This window comes from Stegostoma tigrinum, chromosome 18 (assembly GCF_030684315.1).
Source record: "Stegostoma tigrinum isolate sSteTig4 chromosome 18, sSteTig4.hap1, whole genome shotgun sequence".
Lineage (NCBI taxonomy): Eukaryota > Metazoa > Chordata > Chondrichthyes > Orectolobiformes > Stegostomatidae > Stegostoma > Stegostoma tigrinum.
The window spans coordinates 19,753,052-19,779,451 of record NC_081371.1 but is presented as its reverse complement, the minus strand read 5'-3'; the positions used below and the strand labels follow the sequence as shown (position 1 = coordinate 19,779,451).

General features: G+C 45.2%; 1 protein-coding gene and 1 long non-coding RNA gene across 5 annotated transcripts in view; one reads left to right on the top strand and one right to left on the bottom strand.

The window, feature by feature from the left end:
* LOC125461020 (uncharacterized) overlaps window positions 1–16,748 on the bottom strand; it is a 46,973-nt gene extending 30,225 nt beyond the window's left edge. For all 3 annotated transcript variants that reach the window (XR_007249376.2, XR_007249375.2, XR_009446877.1), the window contains exon 1: window positions 16,618–16,748. This is a non-coding gene — a long non-coding RNA (uncharacterized LOC125461020). The remainder of the gene's footprint in view (window positions 1–16,617) is intronic.
* A 1-nt stretch (window position 16,749) lies between these two features.
* atxn10 (ataxin 10) overlaps window positions 16,750–26,400 on the top strand; it is a 198,453-nt gene continuing 188,802 nt past the window's right edge. The window contains exons 1-2 of one of the 2 annotated variants that reach the window (XM_048549300.2): window positions 16,750–16,929; window positions 25,374–25,571. In XM_048549300.2, the coding sequence (XP_048405257.1) occupies window positions 16,790–16,929; window positions 25,374–25,571 (338 nt within the window). In that variant the 5' untranslated portion in view covers window positions 16,750–16,789. The remainder of the gene's footprint in view (window positions 16,930–25,373; window positions 25,572–26,400) is intronic. The other variant, XM_048549299.2, reaches the window with a different exon arrangement.

Genomic DNA, 26,400 nt, shown 5'->3' with positions numbered 1-26,400 from the left:
AGATTTTATCTTCTATTTTAAGTAACTGGCGTTAAAATGGAAGCTGTGGTCCTTCACTATTGTTTCTAAATAAAGTACCAAAACTGTCTATTTTATTGAAAAATGTTTACAGCTAAAAATAGTTAAGTCAAAGCTACTTGATGAATATGATAATACATTCAAACTGTGTTCATGGATGTAGATAACTAGACAGTGACAAAGACAATTGCTCTGAATTTGTAATGTTATGTCTGTTCATGACTTGCTCCCATAATGCAAGATGAACTTAGCCAATGTGTGCATTATGAGTTGCAGCTCCTGGCTACAGAGACAAAAAAAATCTTGGGTTCATTACTTCATTCTGATGCTTCATCTATTCTTTATTGCTTGGCCCTCTGTCTTCCATGTGATCCTAACGGTCAGACAACAAACCATCGTCTCTCAGAGTATTCATAACCTCATCACCTCCGGTTACCTCCCAATCACAGCCTCCAACCTCATCATTTCCCAAACATGCACCTCCCGTTTCTACCTCCTACCCAAAATCCACAGACCTGACTGCCTCAGCCAACTCATTGTCTCTGCCTGCTCCTGCCCCACTGAAGTAACTCCGTTCACCATGACTCTATCTTTGCCCCCAGGTCTAGGAACTCCCCACCTACGTCCAGGATGCAACTCACACCCTCCACCTCCTCTAAAATTTCCAATTCCCTGGCCCGCAACACCTCATCTTCACTACAGGCATCCAATCCCTGCATACTTGTATCACTCATGCAGACGGCATAAAAGCCCTCCAATTCTTCTTCTCCCACAGGCCCAACCAGTCCCCTCCACTGACACCCTCATCCACTTAACAGAATTGTCCTTACTCTGAACAACTTCTCCTTTAACTCCTCCCACGTCCTACACACAAAATGGGTGACCACCCTATGCCTACCTCTTTATAGGATACGTGGAACAGTCCCTTTTCTGCTGTTACACTGACACTATCCCCCACCTCTTCCTCCACAACATTGATAAAAGGATCGGTGCTGCCTCATGCTCTCACAAGGAGCTTGAACAGTTCATCAACTTTACTAACACCTTTCACCGCGGCGTCAATTTCACCTGGACCATCTTTCCTTCCTGGACCTCTCTGTCACCATCTCTGGTGACCGCCTTGAAATTGGCATCTATTTCAAGCCCACCAACTCCCGCAGATACCTGGGCTACGCCTCCTTTCACCCAGCCTTCTGCAAGGATGCGATCCCCGACTCCCAATTCCTCTGTCTCCGCCATGTCTGTTCCTGAGATGGGGAATTCCACTCCCGAACATCCCTAATGTCCTCCTTTATCGAGGATCATAACTTTCCCCCATCTGGTAATCAAAAGTGCCATCAATTGCATCTGTTGCATTTCCCACACTTCTGCCCTGGCACACCGTCCCCCCCAAAAAATTAAAGACAGAATCCCCCTTGTCCTCACATATCAACCCACCAACCTCCACATCCAGTGCATCATTCTCTGCCACTTTTGCCACCTACAATCCGACCAAACAACCAAAGAGATATTCCCCTCCCCAGCCGATCTGTCTTTTGTAGGGAACGCTCTTTCTGCGACTCCCTCATCTGCTCCACACTCTCCACTAACACCACCGCACCCAGCATCTTTCCCTGCAACCGCAGGAAGTGCTATACCTGTCCCTACACCTCCCCCCTCACGTCCATTCAAGGCCCAAAACAAACTTTTCATATCAGACAGGAGTTCACCTGTTCCTCCGTCAACTTGGTCTACTGTATCTGCTGCTCCTGATGTGGCCTCTTCTCTAATCGGTGAGGCTAAGCATAGACTCAGAGACCATTTTGTACACTATCTACGCTCTGTACGTTACAAATGACAACACCTCCAGTTGCCAACCATTTTAATTGGCCCTCTCACTCCCCGGATGACATGCTCATCCTGGGCCTCCTCCAGTGCCGCAAACTGGAGGAGCACCACCTCATATTCTGCCTCGGGAGCCAACAGCCTGATGGCCGAAACATGGAATTCACCAGTTTTAAAATCTCCCCAGCCCAGTTCTCATCCTATGTCCAACCCTCCCCCTCAGCCCCACCTCCCTGACCTGACACAACTTGTCCATCTTCTCTCCCACCTATCCGTCCCTATCCCATCGACTAATTCTCACCACTCCCAACCTGCACTCACCTATCACCATCCTACCTACCTTCCAACTCCTCTTCTCTCTGTGCCCCAGCTCCCTTTCCCCTCCCAATTTCTGAACAAGAGTCCCCACCTGAAATGTCAATGTTCCTGTTCCTCTAGCTCCACATTGGATTATCTCTAACTTCAGCACCTGCAGTTCTTGTTGTCTCTGTCAGACTCAAACTTTGTTGCAAACTACATACGGAAGATACGACCAGCCAGATTTGCTGCTGAAAATGTTAACTTGTTCTCCAGTTTGATTAGGTCAATGTAATTCAGTTAACCCTGATGAAATAGGAACGTGTTCCACTAATTACAGGTTATAAAGCTTATAAAAAAAACTTTTTATTATGGAACCAGTCTCAACAAGGGCAACAAGTATTATTGCATGTTTAACCTCATTACCGCCATATTTAATGTATTCCAGCTCAACTAGGAAAAGAGTTTTACTGCCTTTTAATTTTACATATTTTCCTGTGCAGGAACAACTTCCCTTCTTTTGCTGGCTGCGCCAAAATGTGGACTAAAACCTAAAGCTCTCATCGTGCCAGCAGGATGATATACTTTGAATGATTTGAAAATAGTATGTGGCATTCAATTAATAACCGTTAAACTACCTCACTATTAAGACAATACAAGCCTGGTGATTCTATTTAAGACAGAGAGAGTTTTAGCCTCAAAAACTCCAGAGTTAAAAGTATACTAGAACCAACAGAAATCAGGTGGCTATGCTTAAGTTTCTAGAATTGCTTTTGGTGAGAGTTTGTAACCACAGAATGGTTACAAGTGTTTTGTAGGTACAAACTTGCCTGAAGCATGCAAAAGATCGAGAAATCTTACTTTTTGTAGAAATCTTTGAAGTAGTCAAACCAAGTGGTTATCTTCTAATTATTGATAAATATCTGATTTGAGTTTTGGGTGTCAGGCTTATGAATATAAAAGGAAAGAAGATTAGATAAGTTGAGAGTTGAGGTTTGGGGTGACATGGTGGCTCTGTGGTTAGCACTGCAGCGTCACAGCACCAGGGACCCGGGTGCAATTCTAACCTTGGTCGACTGTCTGAGTGGAGTTTACACATTCTCCCTGTGTCTGCGTGGGTTTCCTCTGGTGCTCTAGTTTTCTCCCACAGAACAAAGATGTGCAGGGTGGGTAGAGACAATGGGAACTGGAGAATCCAAGATAACAAAGTGTGAAGCTGGATGAACACAGCATGATGGAGATTTAATTACAATTAAATCATTAGGCTGTGGCCAGTGATGAAATGCAGCCTCTTCTGATTATAAGCTGTAGATGTTATGGATATGCATCTCTTGCTTTATGCCCATCCTTTCACAAACCTGTCCCCATATCTGGTGTATTTTCACATTCCAAGAACTACAATCTGACCAAGAATTGATGGGATAGAAAGTAGGGGAAGAGCAGAAGTGCAATGAAGAAGCACTGGCCTGAACTTTATGACATGAGGAGTGTCAGGTAACTCAACTGAAGTTATCGCTGAAGCTTAGGGCCTTTAGGTCCTGACTCTCATACTGGAGTAGCACTTAGGTGGGAAGTTTAAACTTTCAACTTATAATTTAAACCTTCTAGATGCCTTCACAAGCCCCAGTGATAGTGGGTTCAGGTGACCAGAGCCACTAGCACTTGTGTTGTTCGGTGTATTTGCTCATTTGCTTTTTACGCAGAGCCTTTCCAAGCAAAGCTTTAAATAAATTAACTTGAGTTTCAATGCACTGCATCACTAGAGTAGCACCGATACAACTAAACTTATCTGAACGATGTTCACCGCCTCTAGACAATATTTTTACCCCACCAAATCTATCCCTTGCCAATGTTCAACCATCTCTCAGTTGTGACAGTTCTCTCTCAATAACACTTGCCTCCAAGTCTCCCAAATCACCTCTGGAATCCATGGCTCCCATCTGGGCAATATCAGACCTCATAGGATCACTACAGACTTTGGATACTTCCATGGATAACTAGGATTCCTAGGTAGGATGTATGACAGAAATCTTTGTCCTACATACCTTCATATTGGTTATGTGCCATTTTCATTCTCCTTAGAATTTGGACAGGTAATGGTTTGGGAAGATTGTCCCAATCTGCCTCCTGAACATGATTTATATCAATGCCACTACATCAATGTCTAAAGATAATTTGAAGTGTAACTTTCTGTCTCCCTGTACGTGACAATCATTATGCCCACATGGCCTTTTAAAGTCCAAATCCTGCTCCCCTTGCTAACCCTTAAGCACTTACAAAGTTCCAGTCCAAAGTTGCTTGGCTGCTCAAAAATTGGGTATGAACAGTGATGTCTCAGTCTCCATTTCAGGCAACCAGCTTGTAATTGGTGTCCATTTCAAGCCCACCGACTCCCACAACTACCTAGAATACACCTCCTCCCATCCACCCTCCTGCAAAATTCCATCAACTATTCCCAATTCCTCCGCCCCCGCCACAACCGGCCAAAGAGGATCCCCCTCGTTCTCACACACCAACCCACCAACCTCTGGATACAACGCATCATCCTCCGACACTTCCGCCATCTACAATCCGACCCCACCACCCAAGACATTTTTCCATCCCCACCCTTGTCTGCTTTCCAGAGCTACCACTCTCTCCGTGACTCCCTTGTTCACTCCACACTGCCCTCCAACCCCACCACACCCGTTACCTTCCCCTGCAACCGCAGGAAATGCTACAATTGCCCCACACCTCCTCCCTCACGCCTATCCCAGGCCCCAAGATGACTTTCCATATTAAGCAGAGGTTCACCTGCACATCTGCCAATGTGGTATACTGCATCCATTGTACCCGGCGTGGCTTCCTCTACATTGGGGAAACCAAATGGAGGCTTGGGGACCGCTTTGCAGCACACATCCGCTCGGTTCACAATAAACAACTGCACCTCCCAGTTGCAAACCATTTCCACTCCCCCTCCCATTCTTTAGATGACATGTCCATCATGGGCCTCCTGCACTGCCACAATGATGCCACCCGAAGGTTGCAAGAACAGCAACTCATATTCTGCTTGGGAACCCTGCAGCCCAATGGTATCAATGTGGACTTCACCAGCTTCAAAATCTCCCCTTCCCCCACCGCATCCCAAAACCAGCCCAGATCGTCCCCTCCCCACACTGCACCACACAACCAGCCCAGCTCTTCCCCTCCACCTACTGCATCCCAAAACCAGTCCAACCTGTCTCTGCCTCCCTAACCTGTTCTTCCTCTCACCCATCCCTTCCTCCCACCCCAAGCCGCACCTCCATCTCCTACCTACTAACCTCATCCCACCTCCTTGACCTGTCCGTAGAAGACTCCCACCACTCCATTCGCTCCACCCAAGAATTCCTGAACACCATCAAAGACACCAAGATAGAAGAGGATGAAATAATGGTCTCCTTTGACGTAACAGCCCTGTTCACATCCATCAACATTAACCTGGCCAAAGAAACACTGATGACACTATTAGAAGAACAGAAGACACATACACCAGACACCACCAACCTCATCAACAAGGACAACATCATCAAGCTAGTGGACCTATGCCTCACCACCCACTTCACTTTCAATAACAAAACCTACGGACAAACCAACGGTACACCCATGGGATCTCCGATATCAGGGTTCTTAGCAGAGGCAGTAATGCAGAGACTCGAACAAACAGCTCTGCCAACCATCCAACCCAAACTTTGGGTCCGCTATGTGGATGACACCTTTGTCATCACTAAACAAAACAAATTAGAGGAAACATTCAAGACCATCAATAATACCCCCTTACTGGCATAACATTCACAAAAGAGGAGGAAAACAACAACAAACTGCCATTCCTAGATGTCACAGTAGAGCGAACAGCCAACGGGGAACTTCAAACCAGCGTCTACAGGAAAACAACACATACGGACCAAATACTGAACTACAGGAGCAACCATCCCAACACCCACAAACGAAGCTGCATTAGAACATTATTCCAATGAGCCACGAGACACTGCAGCACAGAGGAACTACGCAGAGCAAAGGAAAATCACCGATACAGCGCATTCAAAAAGAATGGGTACCCTATGAACACAGTCCACCGATTCCTCAGCAATAAACCCAAACAAACAGACAAAACGGGCTCAGAAACCATAACCACTCTCCCCTACATCAAAGACATTTCCGAAATGACTGCCAGGCTACTCGGACCTCTTGGCATCAGGGTAGCCCACAAACCCACCAACACACTAAAACAGCAGCTAATGAACTTAAAAGACCCTATACAGACAACAAATAAAACAAACGTCATCTACAAAATACCTTGCAAGAACTGTGACAAACACTACATTGGACAAACTGGCAGAAAGTTTGCCACCAGGATACATGAACATCAACTAGCCACAAAAAGACATGACCCACTATCACTCGTATCCTTACATACAGATAAGGAAGGACACCACTTTGGTTGGGACAACATGTCCATCCTAGGACAAGCCAAACAGAGACATGCACGAGAATTCCTAGAAGCATGGCATTCCAACCGGAACGCCATCAACAAACACATTGATTTGGAGCCAATCTACCATCCCCTGAGAAAAAGAACAGGAAATGACATCACCAATGCAGGAAATGACATCACAAACCCAAGGAAACCTAACCAGATAAATAGAAAGCGGGACATAACACCAGCACTTCGTCGGAGGCTCATTGTTGATGTTACCTAGAATGGTGCCAAAACATCTGGGAACAAACCTTCAAGCTCAGTGAACCAGCTTACATCTGGAACAAAATAAAGACCCACTCTCTTGTGGACCGAGAGGAGGAGAGTGCTGGGTTGGAGGTGAAAGGAAGACGTCGGGTTGGCTGTGCACCCTTGCAACCGGTGGATCTTAATGCTGGCTTCGGCCTAACGCTGGTTCAGGGGAGCAGCCAACCTGCAACGATGGCTGCGGCAAGTGCTTGTGCCCCAGGTCAGTAGGTCCGGAACACCATCCGTGTTTCCGTAAAGAAGGTGGATGAAGGTGCACCTGTGGACCGCACCTTCTTCGTGAAGAGGGTCCTGTTCGACTGTTGCGGGTTCGCTGCTGCGGACATTTACTGCCTGCAGGATTTCCCCGGAGGAGGTTTTTACGATGTGACCTTCAGGAGTGCCAAGCTTTGCGAGCGCTTTCAGCAGGTTTTCAAGGAGAAAAGAGGTGAGGGCCCCCTCTCTGTAATGACCGCTGTCCCGCTGTTTGTGATGCCAGCGCAGAGGAGCCGTATGGTGACTGTACACATGTACAATCCGCATGTGCCAGCAGTTGATGTCCTGACCTTCCTTGGAAGGTACGTGAAGGTGGAAGGGGACCTAACTGACTTCATGGACCCCTTTGGCATCTGGACCAGTAAGAGGCAGGTCAAGGTGATGCTGAGGATGGGCGCGGACGGGAACGTCGTACACCCACCGTCCAGCTTCGCGATCGGCGGGAGCAAGGGTTACCTGACCTATGCAGGACAACCTAAAGTCTGCCATGCCTGCGGTAGGTCAGGTCATGTGGCGGCCGACTGCAAAGCCACCATCTGCAGGAACTGCAGGGAGGAGGGACACCTTGCAAAGGAATGCCCGAAAGAAAAAAACTGCAACCTTTGCGGGGAAGCGGGCCACCTCTATAGGGCATGCCCGCAGTGGGGGACTACCTACGCCCAGCCCCCCCGGAGGAGAGGAAGGCACCAGGGCCCAGCAAGGACCCCACTAATGTGCAGGAGGGCCAGGTCGTGCATGAGGGCCCGGCCCCGCAGGACGGACCCGAGGCCAGCAAAGCGCCCCTGCAGGCTCCGGTCCCCCCCGACAACCCGGAGTCGATGGAGACGGCGACAGGCGACCCAGGGGAGTGGACGACGGCCTGGAAAGCGAGGAGGAAGGTGCGTCTGCAGGCCCAGGAACTGTAACGATCAGGCAGGAAGAGACATCCACGGGGGGCTATAAGAGCTCCTCTGACGAGGGGGATTCAGAGAGGGCCCGCCCGAAGCAGAAGTTAAAGATCTCAAGGGAGAAGGAAAGCAGCACCACGCTTCCAGGTGACGGGAGACGCCCTGAGGCTCCCTCCAACACCCAGTCACGTGCCGCTGGGGCACTGGAGGGCCCCCCGGAACTTCCAGGCGGGAAGGAGGAAACAGCGTTTCCCCAGCCTGACCCAGAGCTGGGCTCTCCTGCCTCCATACCCCCGACGGGGGGATGCCACCCAGAAGGCAGCACGGACGGTTTCCTCAGCCCGGAGAGCGTCCAGCAGTTAGCCCGGGCAATGGGCATGAAGGGACAGATGGAGGGCCTGAACCTTGGACTTGGGGAGGGTACTGCGGTCACTGCCCACAATGGGGGTACGAGTTGCGAGCATTAATGTGCGCAGTGTCAAGTCCACCGCAAGATGTGTATCCACGTTGGCCTACCTGGCCACCGTCAAAGCGGACCTCCTGTTTCTGCAGGAGTGTGGGATACCGCACCTCGGCAGGTACGGGAAATGGTCCGGCGCCTGGACCTGTGGTCCTTCGGTCTGGTCGGGGGGTAACAACTGTCGCTCCTCGGGCCTGGCTATTCTGCTGTGGGGGCGCGACTTCACCATCTCTCAAGTTCAGGTGGTGGTGGGGGGGGCGCCTCCTAGTGGCTGACGTCACCTACAGGAACGCTCCCCTGAGGATGATCAACACGTACGCCCCAGCGGTACGGAGTGAGCGGTTGGCCGTCCTGCAGCGGATTCCACCCCTGCTGGCTACGTCCAGGCCGGTCATCCTGGGCGGAGACTTCAACTGCATCATCGATGCAGATGGAAGATCCGGCGTGGGGACAGCGGGTGGGGGGAGTCAACTGGACGTCACGTCCAGATTCCTGATGGGCACGGTGAAGGACGCCAAGCTGCTTGACGTCTTCAGCACCCCTGCATACGGAGCCCAGCGGAGGTACACCTGGTCGCGGCCGGACGGGTCTATTCGCTCAAGGATAGACTTCCTGTTTGTGTCACGGGTGTTCTCGGTCAGGTCCACCGGCGTCGAGCGGGTGTTCTTCTCTGACCACTGCCTCCTGCTGGCCGACTGTCACTTACAGGACGACCAGCCGGCCGGCAAGGGGATGTGGAAGGTCAACATGACTCTGTTGACCCCAGAGAACGTCGAGGAGCTTAAGAGGGAGTACGCCGGTTGGAGAACCGTGAAACGCCTCTTTGAGTCTCTGGGCAACTGGTGGGAGACGGTGAAGGAGAACATCAAGAGGTTCTTTGTCCTCAAGGGTGTTCGGAAGGCGAGAGAGAGGCGGGGAAAGCTGTTGCGACTCCAGAAAAGGGTGCAGAACCTGCTCCTTCTGCAGTTGATGGGGGTCGGTGGAAGATGCACAAAGAGAGCTCTGTGCTTAGCCGGCTGAAGAAGGATGACGGCTCGGTGACGTCGTCTCGGTCCGACATTTTGAGGATCAGCAGATCCTTCTATGCCAGACTGTACGACACAAAGCCCACGGACAGCACGGCCTCCGAGTTGTTCCTGTCGTCTGTCATGGAGGTCTTAGACGACGGCACGAGAGAGTGGCTGGACCGGCCGATATCCCTGGACGAGCTGACCAGAGCCCTCCAGTCCTTGGAGAGGAATAGGACCCCCGGGAGCGACGGCTTACCGGTCGAGCTGTATTCCGTTCTGTGGGACATGGTTGGCCAGGACCTGCTAGAGGTGTACGATAGTGCGCTTCGGGCAGGGGAAATGTGCAAGTCCATGAGGAAGGGCATCATCACCCTCATTTACAAGAGGAAGGGGGAGAGGGAAGAAATTAAGAATTGGCATCCCATTTCACTATTGAACATGGACTACAAAATCCTGGCCAAGGTCATTGCCAACCGGGTCAGGTCTGCCCTGGAGTCGGTGATTCACCCTGACCAAACTTGTGCTGTGCCGGGCAGGAAGATCGCTGAGAGCCTCGCGCTCATCAGGGATACGATCGCCTACATACAGGACAGGCAGGTGGGCACCTGCCTCGTCAGCCTGGACCAGGAGAAGGCCTTCGACAGGGTCTCTCATGCTTACATGAGGGACGTCCTCTCCAAATTAGGGTTCGGGGAGGGCATCCGCAATTGGATCCGGCTGCTCTACACCAATATCGTTAGCGCAGTCTCGATCAACGGGTGGGAATCTGACAGTTTTCCTGTCAGATCTGGAGTCAGGCAGGGCTGCCCGCTCTCACCTGCCTTGTTCATGTGCTGCGTGGAGCCCTTCGCTGCATCCATCAGGAAGGACGTGAGCCTGAAGGGCGTGACTATCCCAGGCAGCGGAGGCCTTCAGGTCAAGACCTCCCTGTACATGGACGATGTCGCCGTCTTCTGCACCGATCGTCGGTCGGTGAGTAGGCTGTTGGACATCTGCGGCCAATTTGAACTGGCCTCGGGTGCCAAAGTCAATAGGGGTAAGAGCAAGCCCATGTTCTTCGGGAACTGGGACGACCGCTCCTTCATCCCCTTCACCGTCAGGACAGACTACCTGAAGGTGCTGGGTGTTTGTTTTGGTGGAGCTGGGGCATGCACTAAGACTTGGGAGGAGCGTATCACCAAATTGAAGCAGAAGCTGGGCAGGTGGACGCTCCGGTCCCTCTCCATCGCGGGTAAGAACCTGTTTGTCAGGTGCGAGGGGCTTTCGGTACTGTTGTATGTTGCGCACGCCTGGCCTATTCCCTGGACCTGCGCCGCTGCGGTCACCCGGGCCACCTTCCACTTCATTTGGGGGTCGAGGATGGACCGGGTCCGCAGGGACACCATGTACAAGGACCTGGAAAATGGGGGAAAGGGTGTAGCGAACGCCACCCTCGCCCTGACGGCTACCTTTGTGTTCGGCTGCATTAAGCTGTGCGTAGATCCTCAGTACGCAAACACCAAGTGTCACTACTTACTGAGGTTCTACCTGTCCCCGGTGTTGCGAAGGATGGGCCTGGCCTTGTTGCCGCAGAACGCTCCGAGTAGTTGGACTGTTCCGTACCCCCTGTCCTTCGTGGAGAAATTTTTGAAAGGAAACACCTTTGACCACAAGGCCGTCAGGCAGTGGTCAGCAGGTAGTATCCTTGAGACCCTTCGGGAAAAGGAGAGGGTGGATCCCGTTGTGTGGTTCCCCACGCAGACTGCCTAAGTCGTTTGGCAGAATGCCTCATTGCCAGAACTTTCAAACAAGCACAAGGACATTGCTTGGCTGGCGGTGAGAGGGGATCTGCCAGTGAGATCCTTTAAGCATGCCCGTAATCTCTGCGCCACCGCACGCTGCCCTCGAGGTGGCTGCGGGGGGGACGAGACTGTCGATCACCTCCTTCTGGAGTGTGCCTATGCGGAGGTCTGGAGGGGGATGCAGAGGTATTTGTTGAGGTTCGTCCCGAGCAGCTCCGTGACATGGGACTCCGTGCTCTACAGGCTGTTTTCCGGGACGCACACCGAGACCAACATCAACTGCGCCTGGAGGACCATCAATGTGGTGAAAGACGCTCTTTGGTCATTTAAATCTTTCCCCTATCACCTTAAACCTGCACCCTCTAATTTTGGACTCCCTCACCCCGAAAAAGACCTTGTCTGTTTACCCTATCCAGTCCCCTCATGATTTTATAAACCTCTGTAAGGTTACCCATCAGCCTCTGATACTAGGGGGAAAATAGCACCAGCCTATTCAGCCTCCCCCCCCCCCCCCCCATTACCTCAAACCCTCCAACCCTGGCAACATCCTTGCAAATGTTTTCTGAACCCTTTCAAGTTCCACAACATCCCTCTGATAGCAGGGAGGCCAGAACTACATGCAGTATTCCAAAAGTGGCCTCAACCAATATCCTTACAGCCGCAATATGTCCTCACAACTACTGTACTCAATGCACTGGCCAATAAAGACAAGCATACCAAAAGCTTTCCTCACTATCCTATCTACCTGTGACTCAATTTTCAAGGAACTATGAACTTGCATTCCAAGGTCTCTTTGTTCAGCAACACTCCCCAGGACCTTACTATTAAGTGTATAACTCCTGCCCTGATTTGCCTTTCCAAAATGCAGTACGTCTCATTTATGTAAATTAAACAGCATCTGTCACTCCTCAGCCCATTGACTCTTCTGATCAAGATCTCATTGTACTCTGAGTAACCTTCTACTCTACCTCCAATTCTGGTCTGATCTGCAAATTTCTATCCATACCTCCCACGTTCACATCCAAATAATTTATATAAATGGCGAAAAGCAGTGGACCCAGGGCTGGTTTTTGTGGCACAGTGTTGGTCACAGACCTCGAGTCTGAAAAGTGATCCTCCACCACCATCCTCTGTCTTCCACCTTCAAGCTGCTTCTATATCTAAATAACTACTTCTCCTTGTATTCCATGTGACTAACCTTGCCAACCAGTCTACCATGAGGAACCTTGTCGAACACCTTACTGGAGTCCATATAGATCACGTTCACCACTCGGCCCTCATCAATCATCTTTTGTTATTTCAAAAGCTCAGTTAAAGTTAGTGAGACATGCAGAAGGCCATGTTGACTATCCCTAATCAGTCCTTGCCTTCCCCTCCAACACTTGCCTACCATCGATGTCAGGCTCACTGGTCTATAGTTCCCAGGCTTTTTCTTACTGCTTTTCTTAAATAGTGGCAATATGTTAGCCAACCCCCAGTCTTCCAGAAAAAATCCTTACTAAAAGGACAAATTGATGAGGGGTTTTCTGGGAGCAATCCTTTCTATCTCAGTCTCCATCTGAGTTTCCATCTGAGGAAGGGTCACCGGACCTGAAACATTAACTCTGTTTTCACATCTACAGATGCTGCCAGACCTGCAGAGCTTTTCCAGAAACTTTGTTTTTGTTCCAGTCTTCCAGCACCACATCTGTAGCTATCAATGGGACAAATATCTCAGCAAGGGAACCAGTAATCACTTCCCTGGCTTCCCACAGATTTCTAGGGTACACCTGATCAGATTGTGAAGATTTATCCACCTTTCTGTGTTTTAAGATGCAGAGCACCACCGCCTCTGTAATTTGGACACTTTTTTCAAGATGCTTATTTATATATTTATTTCCCCATGTTCTACATCTTCCATATCCTTTTCCACAGTAAGCACTAGTGCAAAATACTCATTTAGTATCTCCCCCATGTTCTGTGGTTCCACACTTAAGTGGCCTTTCTGAACTTTAAGGGGGCCTATTCTCTCCCTATTTACCCTTTTGTCCTTAAATATTTGGAGAAACTCTTTGGATTGTCCTTAACCCTATTTGCCAAAGCTATCTCATGGCCCTTTTGTGCCCTCCTGGCTTCCCTCTTAAGTATACGCCTACTGCCATTATACTCTTCTAGGCATTCACTTGATCTCTGCTATTATACCTGACATATGCTTCCTTTTTTTTGATCAAAACCTCAATTTCTCCAGTTACCCAGCATTCCCTACAGCTACCAGCCTTGCCCTTCACCCTAACAGGAACATACTGCCTCTGGACTCTCATTATTTCATTTTGAAGGCTTCCCATTTTCCAGTCATCCTTTTACATATGCACATACGTCCCCAATCAATGCTTTAATGTCCTTGCCTAACGTCAAAATTGGCCTTACTCCAATTTATAACTTCAACTTTTAGATCCAGTCTATCCTTTTCCATCACTATTTTAAAACTAATAGAACTCTCATCACTGGCCCAAAAGTGCTCCTTCACTGACACCTCAGTCACCTGCCCTGCCTTAGTTCCCAAGAGTAGGTCAAGTTTTACACCTTCTCTAGCAGGTACACCTAGATACAGAATCAGAAAATTTTCTTGTACACATTTAACAAATGCCACTCCATTGAAGCCCTTAACAGTATGGCAGTCCCATTCTATATTTGGTAAGTTAAAATCCCCTGTCATAACCATGTTATTATTCTTAAAGATAACCGAGATCTCCTTACAAATTTGTTTCTCAATTTCATTGGCAAGTTCATCTTCACTTTGAAATTGCCACTTATTCCAAGCACTCAGCATTCTTACTGAGACTGAGATGGAAAAGATTGCTCCTGGAAAACCTCTTGTCAATTTGGCCTTTTGGTAAGGATTTTCCTTCCTCTCCTCTTCCCTCTTCTAAGAACTTGTCTTGCTTGGCTCATTATCCCACCACCCTCTGTCTTCCACCTTTGAGCCACTTCTTATCTAAATGGCTGCTTCTCCTTGTATTCCATGTGATCTAACCTTGCTAACTAGTCTACCGTGAGGAACCTTGTCAAACACCTTACTGGAGTCCATATAGATCACGTTCACCTTGTCAATCCTCTTAGTTATTTCAAAAGATCAGTCAAGCTGCAACCCATGGGGGTTGTAAACAATCTGATCAGAATTCTTGAAATCAAAACCAATTCGTTCAGCACTTGTTACAACCAGCTCTTACACTTTCAGTAACTTCAAATAGCAGTACAAACCACCAACAAGAGTGTGGAGCTGGAGGAACACACAGGCCAGGCAGCATCACAGAAGCAGGAAAGTTGGTTTTGGGTTGGGATCCTTGTTCAGAAATGGGGAGGGGGAAGAGAGCTGAGAAACAGATAGACGGGGTGGGGCTGGGGAAGGCAGGTGGGATGGTGATAGGTGAATGCAGGTAGGGAGTGGTGGGGATTGGTCAGTGGGATGGATAGGTGAGTGAGGAGATGGACAGGTTGTGTTGGATCAAGGGAGGGAGGGAGGATGGGTGGAGCTGAGGAAAGGTAGTTAGGGTGGTGATAGGTTGGATGTAGGTGCGGATTGGTCAGTGGAAAGGGTAGGGCAGATGGGTGGGGAAGAAGATGGGCAAGTTTTGTCAGGTCAAGGAGGCAAGGGTGAGAGAGAAGGTTGGACATGGGATGAGGCAATTTTAAAACTGGTAAATTCTGTGTTTAGGTTGTTGGGCTGTAGGCTCTTGAGGTGGAATATGAGGTGTTGCACCTTCAGTTTGAGTGTGGAGAAGACAGATATGATTCTGATCAACCAGTTCAGAGCGGGACCAGCACATCTCTGAAGCAGCTGGGACTTGAACACAGGCCTCAGAGGTAGGCTCAGAGGTAGGGACACTATCCCAGTGCCACATGAACCCTTTGTTGGGAGACTGCTGCTAAATGCGTGATTCTCAGCTTTGCGGGGTTAAGACTGAATGTAATCAGAGATAATGGGAACTACTGATGCTGGAGAATACAGGATAACAAAGTGTGGGGCTGGATAAACACATCAGGCCAAGCAGCATCTTAAGAGCACAAAAGCTGACGTTTCGGGCCTTGACCCTTCATCAGAAAAGGGAGATGGGGAGACGATTCAGAAATAAATAGGGAGAGAGTGGGAGGTGGACTGGAGATGGATAGAGGGGAAGATAGGTGCAGAGGAGAGTATGGGTGGGGACGTAGGGAGGGGATAGGTCAGTCCTGGAAGGACGGACAGGTCAAGGGGGCGGGATGAGCTCAGTAGGTAGGAAATGGAAATGCGGCTTGAGGTGGGAGGAGGGGATAGGTGAGAGGAAGAACAGGTTAGGCAGGCGGGGACGAGCGGGGCTGGTTTTGGGATGCAGTGTGTGGCTTCCTCTACATTGGGGAAGCCAAACGGAGGCTTGGGGACCGCTTTGCAAAACACCTACGCTTGGTTCGCAGTAAACAACTGCACCTCCCAGTCGCGAACCATTTCAACTCCCCCTCCCGTTCCTTAGACGACATGTCCATCCTGGGCCTCCTGCAGTGCCACAATGATGCTGCTCGTAGGTTGCAGGAACAGCAACTCATATTCCGCTTGGGAACCCTGCAGCCCATTTATATCAATGTGGATTTCACCAGCTTCAAAATTTCCCCTCCCCCACTGCATCCGAAAACCAGCCCAGCTCGTCCCCGCCTGCCTAACCTGTTCTTCCTCTCACCTATCCCCTCATCCCACCTCAAGCCGCATTTCCATTTCCTACCTACTAAGCTCATCCCGCCCCCTTGACCTATCCCCTCCCTACCTCCCCACCCATACTCTCCTCTCCACCTATTTTCTCCTCTATCCATCTTCAGTCCGCCTCCCCCTCTCTCACTATTTATTTCAGAATCCTCTCCCCATCTCCCTTTTCTGATGAAGGGTCTAGGCCCGAAACGTCAGCTTTCCTGCTCCTCAGGTGCTGCTTGGCCTGCTGTGTTCATCCAGCTCCACACTTTGTTATCTTAAGACTGAATGTACACTGGGGCATTCAGGTTGACTGCTGGCGGGGGTCTTGTGGTGCAGTGGTAAAAGACCTGGGTTCAAGTCCTATCTGCTCGAGAAGCTGTATTCATAACATTATCTGAACAGGTCGCTTAAAACGAAGTACAGTCTGGGGTTGGAGTGGGGAGTGGACAGTGTACTGCTAGCATCAAATGAATGTTACGAACTGACTACAACCACAACCCGAAGACTCTTGCATGCGACTCTCTGGATGGCACCGTTTCAATGGCAACTTGGGCCTGTACGAACACACGCTGCGCCACACGTTAGCCGTTTGGTTATGCGCTTCTCCCGCCCCCTTCTTCTCACCAGAATGAGCGCACTGATCTAATTGGCGATCACTGCTTGTCTTCGATGGTCCTTTTATTCTTCACGGAGTGTCTGGATTTTCAAACTCCACCACCGCCGCATCTCGTTTCCTAGGCGCCGGGGGGGGCGCGCACGTTTCTGCGTCAGGACGTCAGCCGCTGCGGCGGGTAAGATGGCGGCGAGCTACGAGTGTGTTCCTGAACTAACAGCACGCCTCAAGGAATTAACCCGAAACTGTCAAAAAGAGTTGGTGTTGGTTTTCATGACACCGATCCAGAGATTGACCACCGCGTTCAAAGAAGAACATAATAGGTGCGTTAGTTAGTGTTTGAACTTCCGTACTGGCGCTTTAATTAAAACTCAGGTGTCTGACTCTAATGAGTGCTTTTAGTTTAACTTAATTAATTTTCCCGATGCGTTTAGCCAGGAAAGCTTATCTTTCGATGGAACGTCGTCACCTGTGAATATGTTCACTGTCCGTCCGTTAAATGTTTGTGTTGCACATTCAAAGGACTGAAGAGTTTACCAAGAAATTCTTCGGGGGAAAAAATTGTCTGGACAGCTCTGTTCGCGTTGAATTTGTATCGCAGAAGTCGACGTATTGCTGCAAAGTATCTTCTATCTGACCACTCGCCTCTCAATAACAAGAGTTCCCGATTTAAAACCCACCTAAGGTCTTGAGTGCAGAAATCATAGTTGAGACATCAGTGCAATGTATACTGTATTACACTGTTGGAGATGCCAACTTTTAGATGAAACGTGAAACTGAATTCCTGTCTACGTTTTGGTGAATTTTATTCTGAGGGTAAACTGGAGAGTTAGTTATTCCCATTATCCTGACCAACGTTTATCATTCGTTCTCGTTACAAATAACATAATCTGGTTGTTATCATTTTGCTGTTTTGATTTGCAAATGTGATGTAATGCAGCTGTTAGTCTGTGGTGTGGACACAGCTGCAACAGAAAAATATTTGACGATTGTGACTGTTTTTAAAGTTGGGCCACCTTTCATTTTCCTACCTCAACATTTATTCAAAATTAGGTTTCTTAAATAAACCCTAATGTTACCACTAGTTTTGTTGGGAAAGCAGTATAATAAAGTCAGAGAATTGTTGGAAATTGAAAATGAGATTTCTATTCTTCTGCTAATTCTCTGATTTAAAATTGCCTTTGATTTAATTTCCGGATTACAAATTTTACAGAGACTGCATACATGTTGATGTATATATGGTGCCTTTTAATCAAAGTAAAAGGTCCCAAGTTGCTACATAGTAATTATCATCAAATAAAATTTGATGCATTAAGTTATATTAGGATATGGAAGCAAAAACTTAATCAAAAGGTAACTTTAAGAAGAGACGCATAGAGAAACAGAGGAAATTCCTGAGATTAGGTACTGGGTACTTGAATCCACCACCTTAATGGCGGAGTCAAGGAAGTTGCAGCTATGGAAAAGACCAGATTAGAAGGAGGGTTATCAAGATGAGTCATGATGGAGTTTTAAACAAGATGCAAATCTTAAAATTGTAGCTAAAGTGTGAGCTAATGTAAGTGACAGGCAAATACAAATATGTACAATTAGGTGTAATTATTCCCTTTCCAACAGCATTGTGGGTGCACTTACACCAATTGGACTGCAGCATTTCCATAAGGCAGCTAATTTCTCAAAGGAATTACAGATGGGCAATAAATGCTGGTCCAACCAATGAATTCCAAATTCCTTGATTCAATTAAAAAATGAATTCCCTCCCTAATTGTATGCTGCAAGTGTGTACTAACTTGGTCTTGTATAGGTGTACTTGAGTCTGTCAACATCTACAAGTATCATAACTTTAAGAAGCAACAGCTTTTCTATATTTATGACCAAAGTGAATAAATTCACACTTCTCCACAATAGACTCCATCTGCTGTCTTGCTCCAAGCTCACTTAATCTGTTTATTTCTCTCTTTCAGCTACTCTGCATCTTCTGTATAGTCTCTTTCTACTCAGCTTATATCTTCCACAACACCAATACGTTACTCTCTCTTCTCAATAGTTAATAAGGACTTGTTTCAAATGTAAAGGAATAGTATACCACCTCAATTCGTTTGCTGACTTTGAATGTACCACAAAAGGATCTGTTTTCTTTCACTGTCTGGTATTTAGTATTTGCTTCCTGGAAGTCCTGTTCTCATTTTTTTTATCATTCTTTAGTTATTGGCGCAATGTTACTTAGAAACAAATCAGCTCGAGCAATGGTGAATGTATCACCTGGCATGATGAAAGTAGGTAGGAAATAAGCCACTAGAAAGCACATACATTAACCAGAGATAATAGGAACAGCAGATGCTGGACAAGATAACAAAGTGTGGAGCTGGATGAACACAGCAGGCCGAGCAGCATCTTACGCAGTGCCACAACGATGCCACCTGAGGGTTGCAGGAACAGCAACTCATATTCCGCTTGGGAACTCTGCAGCCCAATGGTATCAATGTGGATTTGACAAGCTTCAAAATCCACTCCCGCCTCCCTAACCTGTTCTTCCTCTCGCCTATTCCCTCCTCCCACCTCAAGCCGCACCTCCATTCTCTACCTACTAACTTCATCCCGCCCCCTTGACCTGTCCATCCTCCTCGGACTGACCTACCTCCTCCTTACCATCCCACCTACACTCATCTCTACAGGCTCTATCCCTATCCCTTTAGCTTGCCTGTCTCCTCTATCCAGCTTTGATCCGCTTCCCCCTCTCTCCCTATTTATTTCAGAACCCTCTTCCCCGTCTCCTTTTCTGATGAAGAGTCTCAGCCCGAAACGTCAGCTTTTGTGCTCCTAAGATGCTGCTTGGCCTGCTGTGTTCATACATTAACTGACTGAATGAGTCAGGAGTGCATACAGATTTTTACAAAAAGCAGTTCCACTGATTTTTAGAGAAATATGTGTCTTATAATCCATAGCTATTTTCTGACATCACAATTTCATGTTTCATACTTTAATTACATTTGCACATTTAATTGTATTTTGCACCATCTAATCAAATTTTGCTTCATTAAAACTTGTATCAAGTCTCAACTTGTAAAAATTATTTTTTGATTTTGATTCTTTCCTTAGAATAGGGGAAAAGAGCTACTAACCACAGATGTAATCTAAGCAGATGTTGTTTAAGAAGAAGTTTTCCTGAATTAATTTATGGGCATTTCTGTCTTGCTGTAATAAATTGTTTTTTCATTATGCAAGAAATTGAATCTAATTTTTTTCTCCCAAAATACTTCAATTAAACTAGATCTTTGGATTCTCATTTAAAGTTTTTAAAATTTTGCTACAGTTAAAAAGCACCTCTAATGAACTCATCTCATAATTATGTCCTTCTAGTCAACGTGGAAGATTTGTTTTAACTTACTATACTGTATGCTTATTTTCTGTAATATCCTGATGCACTTCACATACCTGCACCAGAGCATGGAGAGTGCGTTGGCAGCCTGTTCTATAATGGTTATTTCATTTTCTGGTCATAGCCACAAAATGCCATCGCTCTTTTGTTGATGCTGATTGAAGAATTTCCTTGTGCTCGTTAAATAAAGCCATGAGATTTATTATGTTCAAGTAAACTGAGGCTTCTTTTGTCCTTTTGCTAAGTCCTTGCTTAAATTAACTTGCAATCTTTTCTTCAGGCAAGTTATCTGAATTTTGGCCAGTGATGTCAGTGTATTATCGTGATTTCAATGAAGAGTCCCTTGTTGAGTCTTAGGCCTTGCTTAGATTCAAGAACACTTTTCCTTTAGATGTCAAGTCACTTCTTCTCTTGCTTCTGTAGCTGTATAATATAGTGGAAGTAATCTGTTTTGGCATTTTAAAGGTGTCAAACCATGAATGTGAAGCTATCATAATTCTATTCATCAGATATGTTGCTGCCTTGGAATGTAGAACTATGCTTACAACATTAGTTTTAGTTCCAATTTTGTTCTTGTGTTGTTTAATTGACAAACTCCAGCTATTCAGTTTTTTTTTGGAAGTATAAAAACACTTCTAAGATTTTACTTTGTAGCTAAAAGCCAGCCCGGGAATAGTCCAGTTTAGATCCTTGTTTCATGATTAATGGTATTTAATGTATTAGTATTTTCTCTAAATTTTAGCTATATTAAATAAATAAACTAAAATATATTATAAATACAAGGTTCGTTTTTTAAAATCACATTGAAAAACATGTCAATAAGTTTATTTCAGATGATGCTGGTTGTCAGATTTCCAGCTGTAAGTTTTGCTGTTGAACTAATTTCCTGCAAGTTATGTTTTTTTTTGCTGAAAAGTCAAAACCGATACGGATACTTTCCTTCAACTAATGTTACTGAAGTACGCAACAATGTGCTGTATTTTTAAATTCTATTTATTAGGCCCAACCATGTGGAGATCTCTTTTTTTTTTCTTTTTATAAAAAATTGGAGTTAAGACAGTGTTCATCTTAATTTTAAGCTTTTCAATTTAATAAAATGTAAAAGTATTTTCCTGTAGTCTTTAAGACCTTTATTTTCAAATCATCGTAAAATTTTCACATTTTGTATACAAATGTTCTAAATACTTACCTTATTGTGACCTGAATGTAATTTAAATTTGGGAAGTGGCAGTACTTGTTCAAAAGCTGTAAGTGGAATGGCAGCTATTTCAAGTTGAGTGCGTGGTCTCTCTGCAAGATTGAGAAATAAATTTCAAGGAAAGGTTCAAAGACAAGATGCAACTTGCTTGAACAGATGTATATGTTAATGTGTTGCACATCTTTGGGAACAAATATCAGTGTGTAGATTGACACTGACACAATTTATTGAGCATATAAATTTATATAAGAAATCACTGGTTATGGTTGGAAGTTTTCTTTTCGGCTTCTGAGAAATGTAGATTTTATTGCGTTGTTTCATGTTCAATATGGAATTCAATGACTTTTCTTAAAGCTCAAGCAGAATAATGGTTAACTTTTTCACAGGATGAAAGTATTGCATTTATTGCTCATCTTAAGATAGTCTTGAAAAATTGGTGATGAAGTGTCAAATGTAATCTTAGACTTAGCAATAGCAAAATTGCTACATACGCCAGTGGGGGGAAAAAATGTTCTCAAAAGTCTTGTAAATTTGGATTTCCTCCAAAGTGGTGATTTTTTTTGTCTTCAAATACAAAACCTGAATTCAATAAAAAGCTCATCTTGAACTTTTCAAAATCTATTGGCCCCTTATAATGGATAAAGCCCGTTACGTGACCCATATATTGTCATGGGCTGATTTGGTCTTGTGCGGCATTTGTACAGGAGATGTACATGTGAACATTAATTTATGTCAGGCTTAGGTAACTTGGACTTTCAAGCCAGTTCCACCATTGAATAAGATTATGGCTGGTCTGACTAATTTTCATCTCCACGTACCTATTGATGACCTTTTCATCCTTATCGACAATCGAGCTATAAGTGCTGTAAAAATATGAAAAAAATATAAAAATATGAAAAAGACTGCTCTCTGATGAAGGGTCTAGGCCCGAACATCAGCTTTTGTGCTCCTGAGATGCTGCTTGGCCTGCTGTGTTCATCCAGCTCCACACTTTTATTATCTTGGATTCTTCAGCATCTGCAGTTCCCATTATCACTCAAAAAGACTGATTCCACTGCTTTAAAGAACGGAGTTCAAAAGTCTCGTGACCCACTGTGGAAAAAGTATTCTTTGTTTCTAAGGTGACCCCCTTATTTTTGAACCGAGTCCCCAAAATGTAGATTGTTCCACCAACAGAATTGTCCTTTCCACATCCACCCTGTGAAGACCCCAGAGCACTCTGTATGTTTTGATCAGTTTGCCTCTTAACTGCAGCGGATACAAGCTTAGTTTGTCTGCACTTTCCTGAAGATATTCCAACAAATCTCTTCTGAATTCCTTAAATAAAGAGACCAATACGCCAGATGTGGTCTTAACGATGCCTATTTAACAAAAGCAAAACTCTGTATCTTTGTACTCCAGTTTCCTGATTATTTAATGTACCAAACTTTTGCATTTTCTGTACTGCACCATATACACCCCACTGCATCTCAAACCTCTTGTAATCACTTGTCATTTATGTAAGTTTTAAAAAAAAATTCTTCCCATCAAATGGACAATTGCACATTTTCCCAGATTATGCCAGATTTGTGCCCCCTCAGTTCACTTATCTATATCCTTTTGCAGCTAGTTCATATCCATGTCACAACTTACTTTCCCTACCTGTCTTTGAGCCACCAGCAAATTTAGCAATCATGTCTTTGGTTGCATCATCTCAGTCATTAATATAAATTAAGTCTCTGGCACTATTACATACCACTAATAAACACACAGAACTCGACCCCATATACACACCACTACAAAGAAAAACTAAAAGTGAGGCAATCCAGCTTAATGGACTCCAGGGTTTTTACAAACCAGGTGGGAAAACACACCACTTCATCGGAGGCTGCACTGATGATGTTACCCAGCACGATAACGAAATGTCTGCTGAACGACAAACCAGCTCAGCAAGCCAACCAACTTTAATACCACTTTTTTTTAAAAAAGTTTGTCAATGGGAATAGGGCATTGCTGGCTAGGCAACATTTATTCCCAATCCCTAGTTGCCCAGAGGGCAGCTCAGTGTTAACCATGTTGCTGTGTGTCTGGAGTCACCTATAGGCCAGACCGGGTAAGGACGGCAGTTTCCTTCCCTAAAGGACGTTAGTGAACCAGTTGAGTTTTACTGACAATCAACAATGGATTCATGGTCATCATCAGACATTTAATTCCAGATATTTTAGCGAATTTGAATTCCACAATTCTGCCATGGTGAGATTTGAGGATTCGAGCCCTGGTGCCCAGAATGTTATCTGGCTCTCTAGATTAACAGTCCAGCAATAATACCACTAGGCCATTGCCTCCTCCAAACTCTCATAACTTGCCAACGAGAAAAATACCCTTGATGCATACTGTTTTTGCCTCTTTGCTCACCAATCTTCTCTCTGTGCCAATTTATTATTCTCTACAGCATAGGTTCTTATTTTTGATAATAAACTTTCTGGCACTTTTATCCAATGTCTTCTGGAAACCCAAGTACACTACATCCAGAAGTGCCTTTTATTCACAGCATACGTTACTTTTTCAAAAAACTTATAGTCAGAAGTGATCTGCCTTTGGCAAAACCATTTAATGCTGCCTGGTTACCTTCATCTTCTCCAAGTGCCAAGAGCTAATATCATTAATAATTTCAGTCATTTTTCCTATGAGAGGTAACTAGCCTTTAGTTTTCTCCTTTGTCTTTTGTTCCCTCTTGAAATATAGAAGTTACGTTTTGTTATTTTCCAATCTAACGGAACCTTCTCTGAATCTGGGGAATTTTGGAAAATTAAAACCAAGATATCAACAATCTCACTAGCCACTTCTTCTAAGACCCTACGATGAATAATTTCAGTCCAGAGCTCCATCAGTTAGCTCAGTAACATTTCTCTGGTGATTTTAAATCTTTTTGCATTCCTCCCTTCCATTTATAGATATGAGATGTTATTTGTATCTGCTACAGTGAAGACTAATGCAAATAAAGTACCTGTTTGATTCTTCTGCCATTTCCTCATAACTATATTAATTCCCCAGATTGTCTGACTTGTACATACCTATAAGATCTCTTACTATCTGTTCTTTTCGTTTTAGCTAGCATTTCTCATACTCCAGTGCCTTCCTTTTTATTAATCCTTGTTTGTTATTATTTTCTTTTTTATATTCAATGTAACCTTCTGACCCGTCATCCGTATTTGTGCACTTACCGTTTTTCTTTAAGTTTGATACCATGATAACTTGTTTAGTTAACTATTGATGGTGGGTCCTGCCCTTGGAACTTTTCTTTGTGATGGGTAAATTCTGAAATACCACCTTTTAAATGTGTGCTATTGTATCTCTATTGACATATCCTTTTTAACCAAATTTACAGTTCACTTTCTCTGCTTTTATGCCCTGATAATTGCCCTTATTTAAATTTAAAATAGAAGTCTTCTGTCTCAACCTTTCTTATAAAATTCATTAAGATGATAACTGCTACATAGAGGCACCTTCATTGTGGGTCATTATTCTCAATGCACAATACCACGTCTAGTGTAACTTACTCTTTGGCTGCAGAATGTCCTTTAAAAAATTGGCCCAAATTCTATGAGCTCCTTGTGGTTAACTAATGCTCATCTGATTTTTTTTCAGTCTCTATGTAGTTCCCCATGATTATCTGATAAATTCAAGTTTTTTTTCCTTTTATATTGCATCTTACTGTGTGGTTCCTGTTAGGTGACCTGTAACCATACACACGCACAACTTTATGACCTTTTATTGTTTCTCATCTTGCTGAATCACTGTTCTGATGAAAGACCATTCATCTGAAGTATTAACTCTATATCGCCTTGGATGGCACCTCATCTAAGTATTTCCAAAGCTTTTCACTTTTCTTTTGTACTTTCCTGTGTTGTTATATGCCATGAAAGATGTGGTCACAGTGATCCTGAACGGTGCTGTGATGTTCTTGTGCTGGAGCTGAGATGGATTTCTATATAATGTGCCCAGACAGAAATGATTTTTAGCAACCAGAGCGACTCCACATGTCTAAAAGTTCATAGAAATATCCACTTGTTGGTTGAATATGTAAAGGACGGACACCAGGATACATTTGAACTATAGTATGATTGTCGAGAGAGCAATTGCTCACTATAATTCAGCTATTTGCCTGAACACCGAATGTGTTTGACTGACAGGTTTTTCTTTCCTAACAGGATGGAGGCAACACAATCTTTATTTGAAAGTTTTGAATGCATTCTAGCAACACAGTTGGCTGAGATAGAGGTATTCTCTGACAATCCTGACAGTAACAGGAACGGACAACTTGAAGCTTGTTTACAGCTAGTTGCTGAGTGTTTCCGATGTCTCAGAAATGCCTGCATACAATGTGTCGAAAACCAGTCTCGTGCAAGGTAAGTAAAGCTCATGTTCTTTTTTGTTATAGAATGAGATGTTTAATCAGTAGAATTGTGCATTGCGTAGGGAAATATATATGTTTGCAATTTTAAATCAGAGCTCCTAATCTCATTTGTACTGTTGTGGGATATTGCTTAATAGAGTCAGAAGTTTTCCCATAGAATAGCTGAGACTTGCTGGGAGTATTATCTTACCCTGTTTTCAGGTGAGACCTGGGAATAGTGCAGTCTGTAGTGCAGGGAGCATAGAAACAAAGAAATGGGACTAAAAATACCACGGAGAAAACCCATACCATTGGTTTGGGAAAGAAAAGCAATTGCCCTCACAATATTTCAAATTTTAAAATTTTAGCAATTTTCTTTTTTAAAGAGCTTATACATATAACCATAGGCAATACTTAAATGACTGTTAAACTTTCTCACGGTTCGGTTGTGTACTGATAAACACCGAAACTAGGAGCAGAATTAGGCCATCAGCCCTTCAAGCCTTATCCACCACTTTAATAGCCCAGTCTTGCTTTCTCCCCATACTCCTTTGTGTCTTGTTAAAAATCTGGAAATTTATTGACCTCTTTCTGGAATGTATTCAGTGACTTAGCCTCTCTAGCTTTCCATGGTAGAGAATTCCACTGTTTGCTACCCTTTGAATGAAAAAAAATGCTTTTCCTATTTCCACTCTATCCTGTATTCTGACACTGTGTTCCCTGATTCTGCAGTACCCAACCAAGTACAACATCTTCCTTAGTCTGTCCAGCTTGTTAAACTTCCATTGTTGCACTCCCTCTATGGCAAATATATCCTTTCTTAGGCAGGAATACCAAAACTA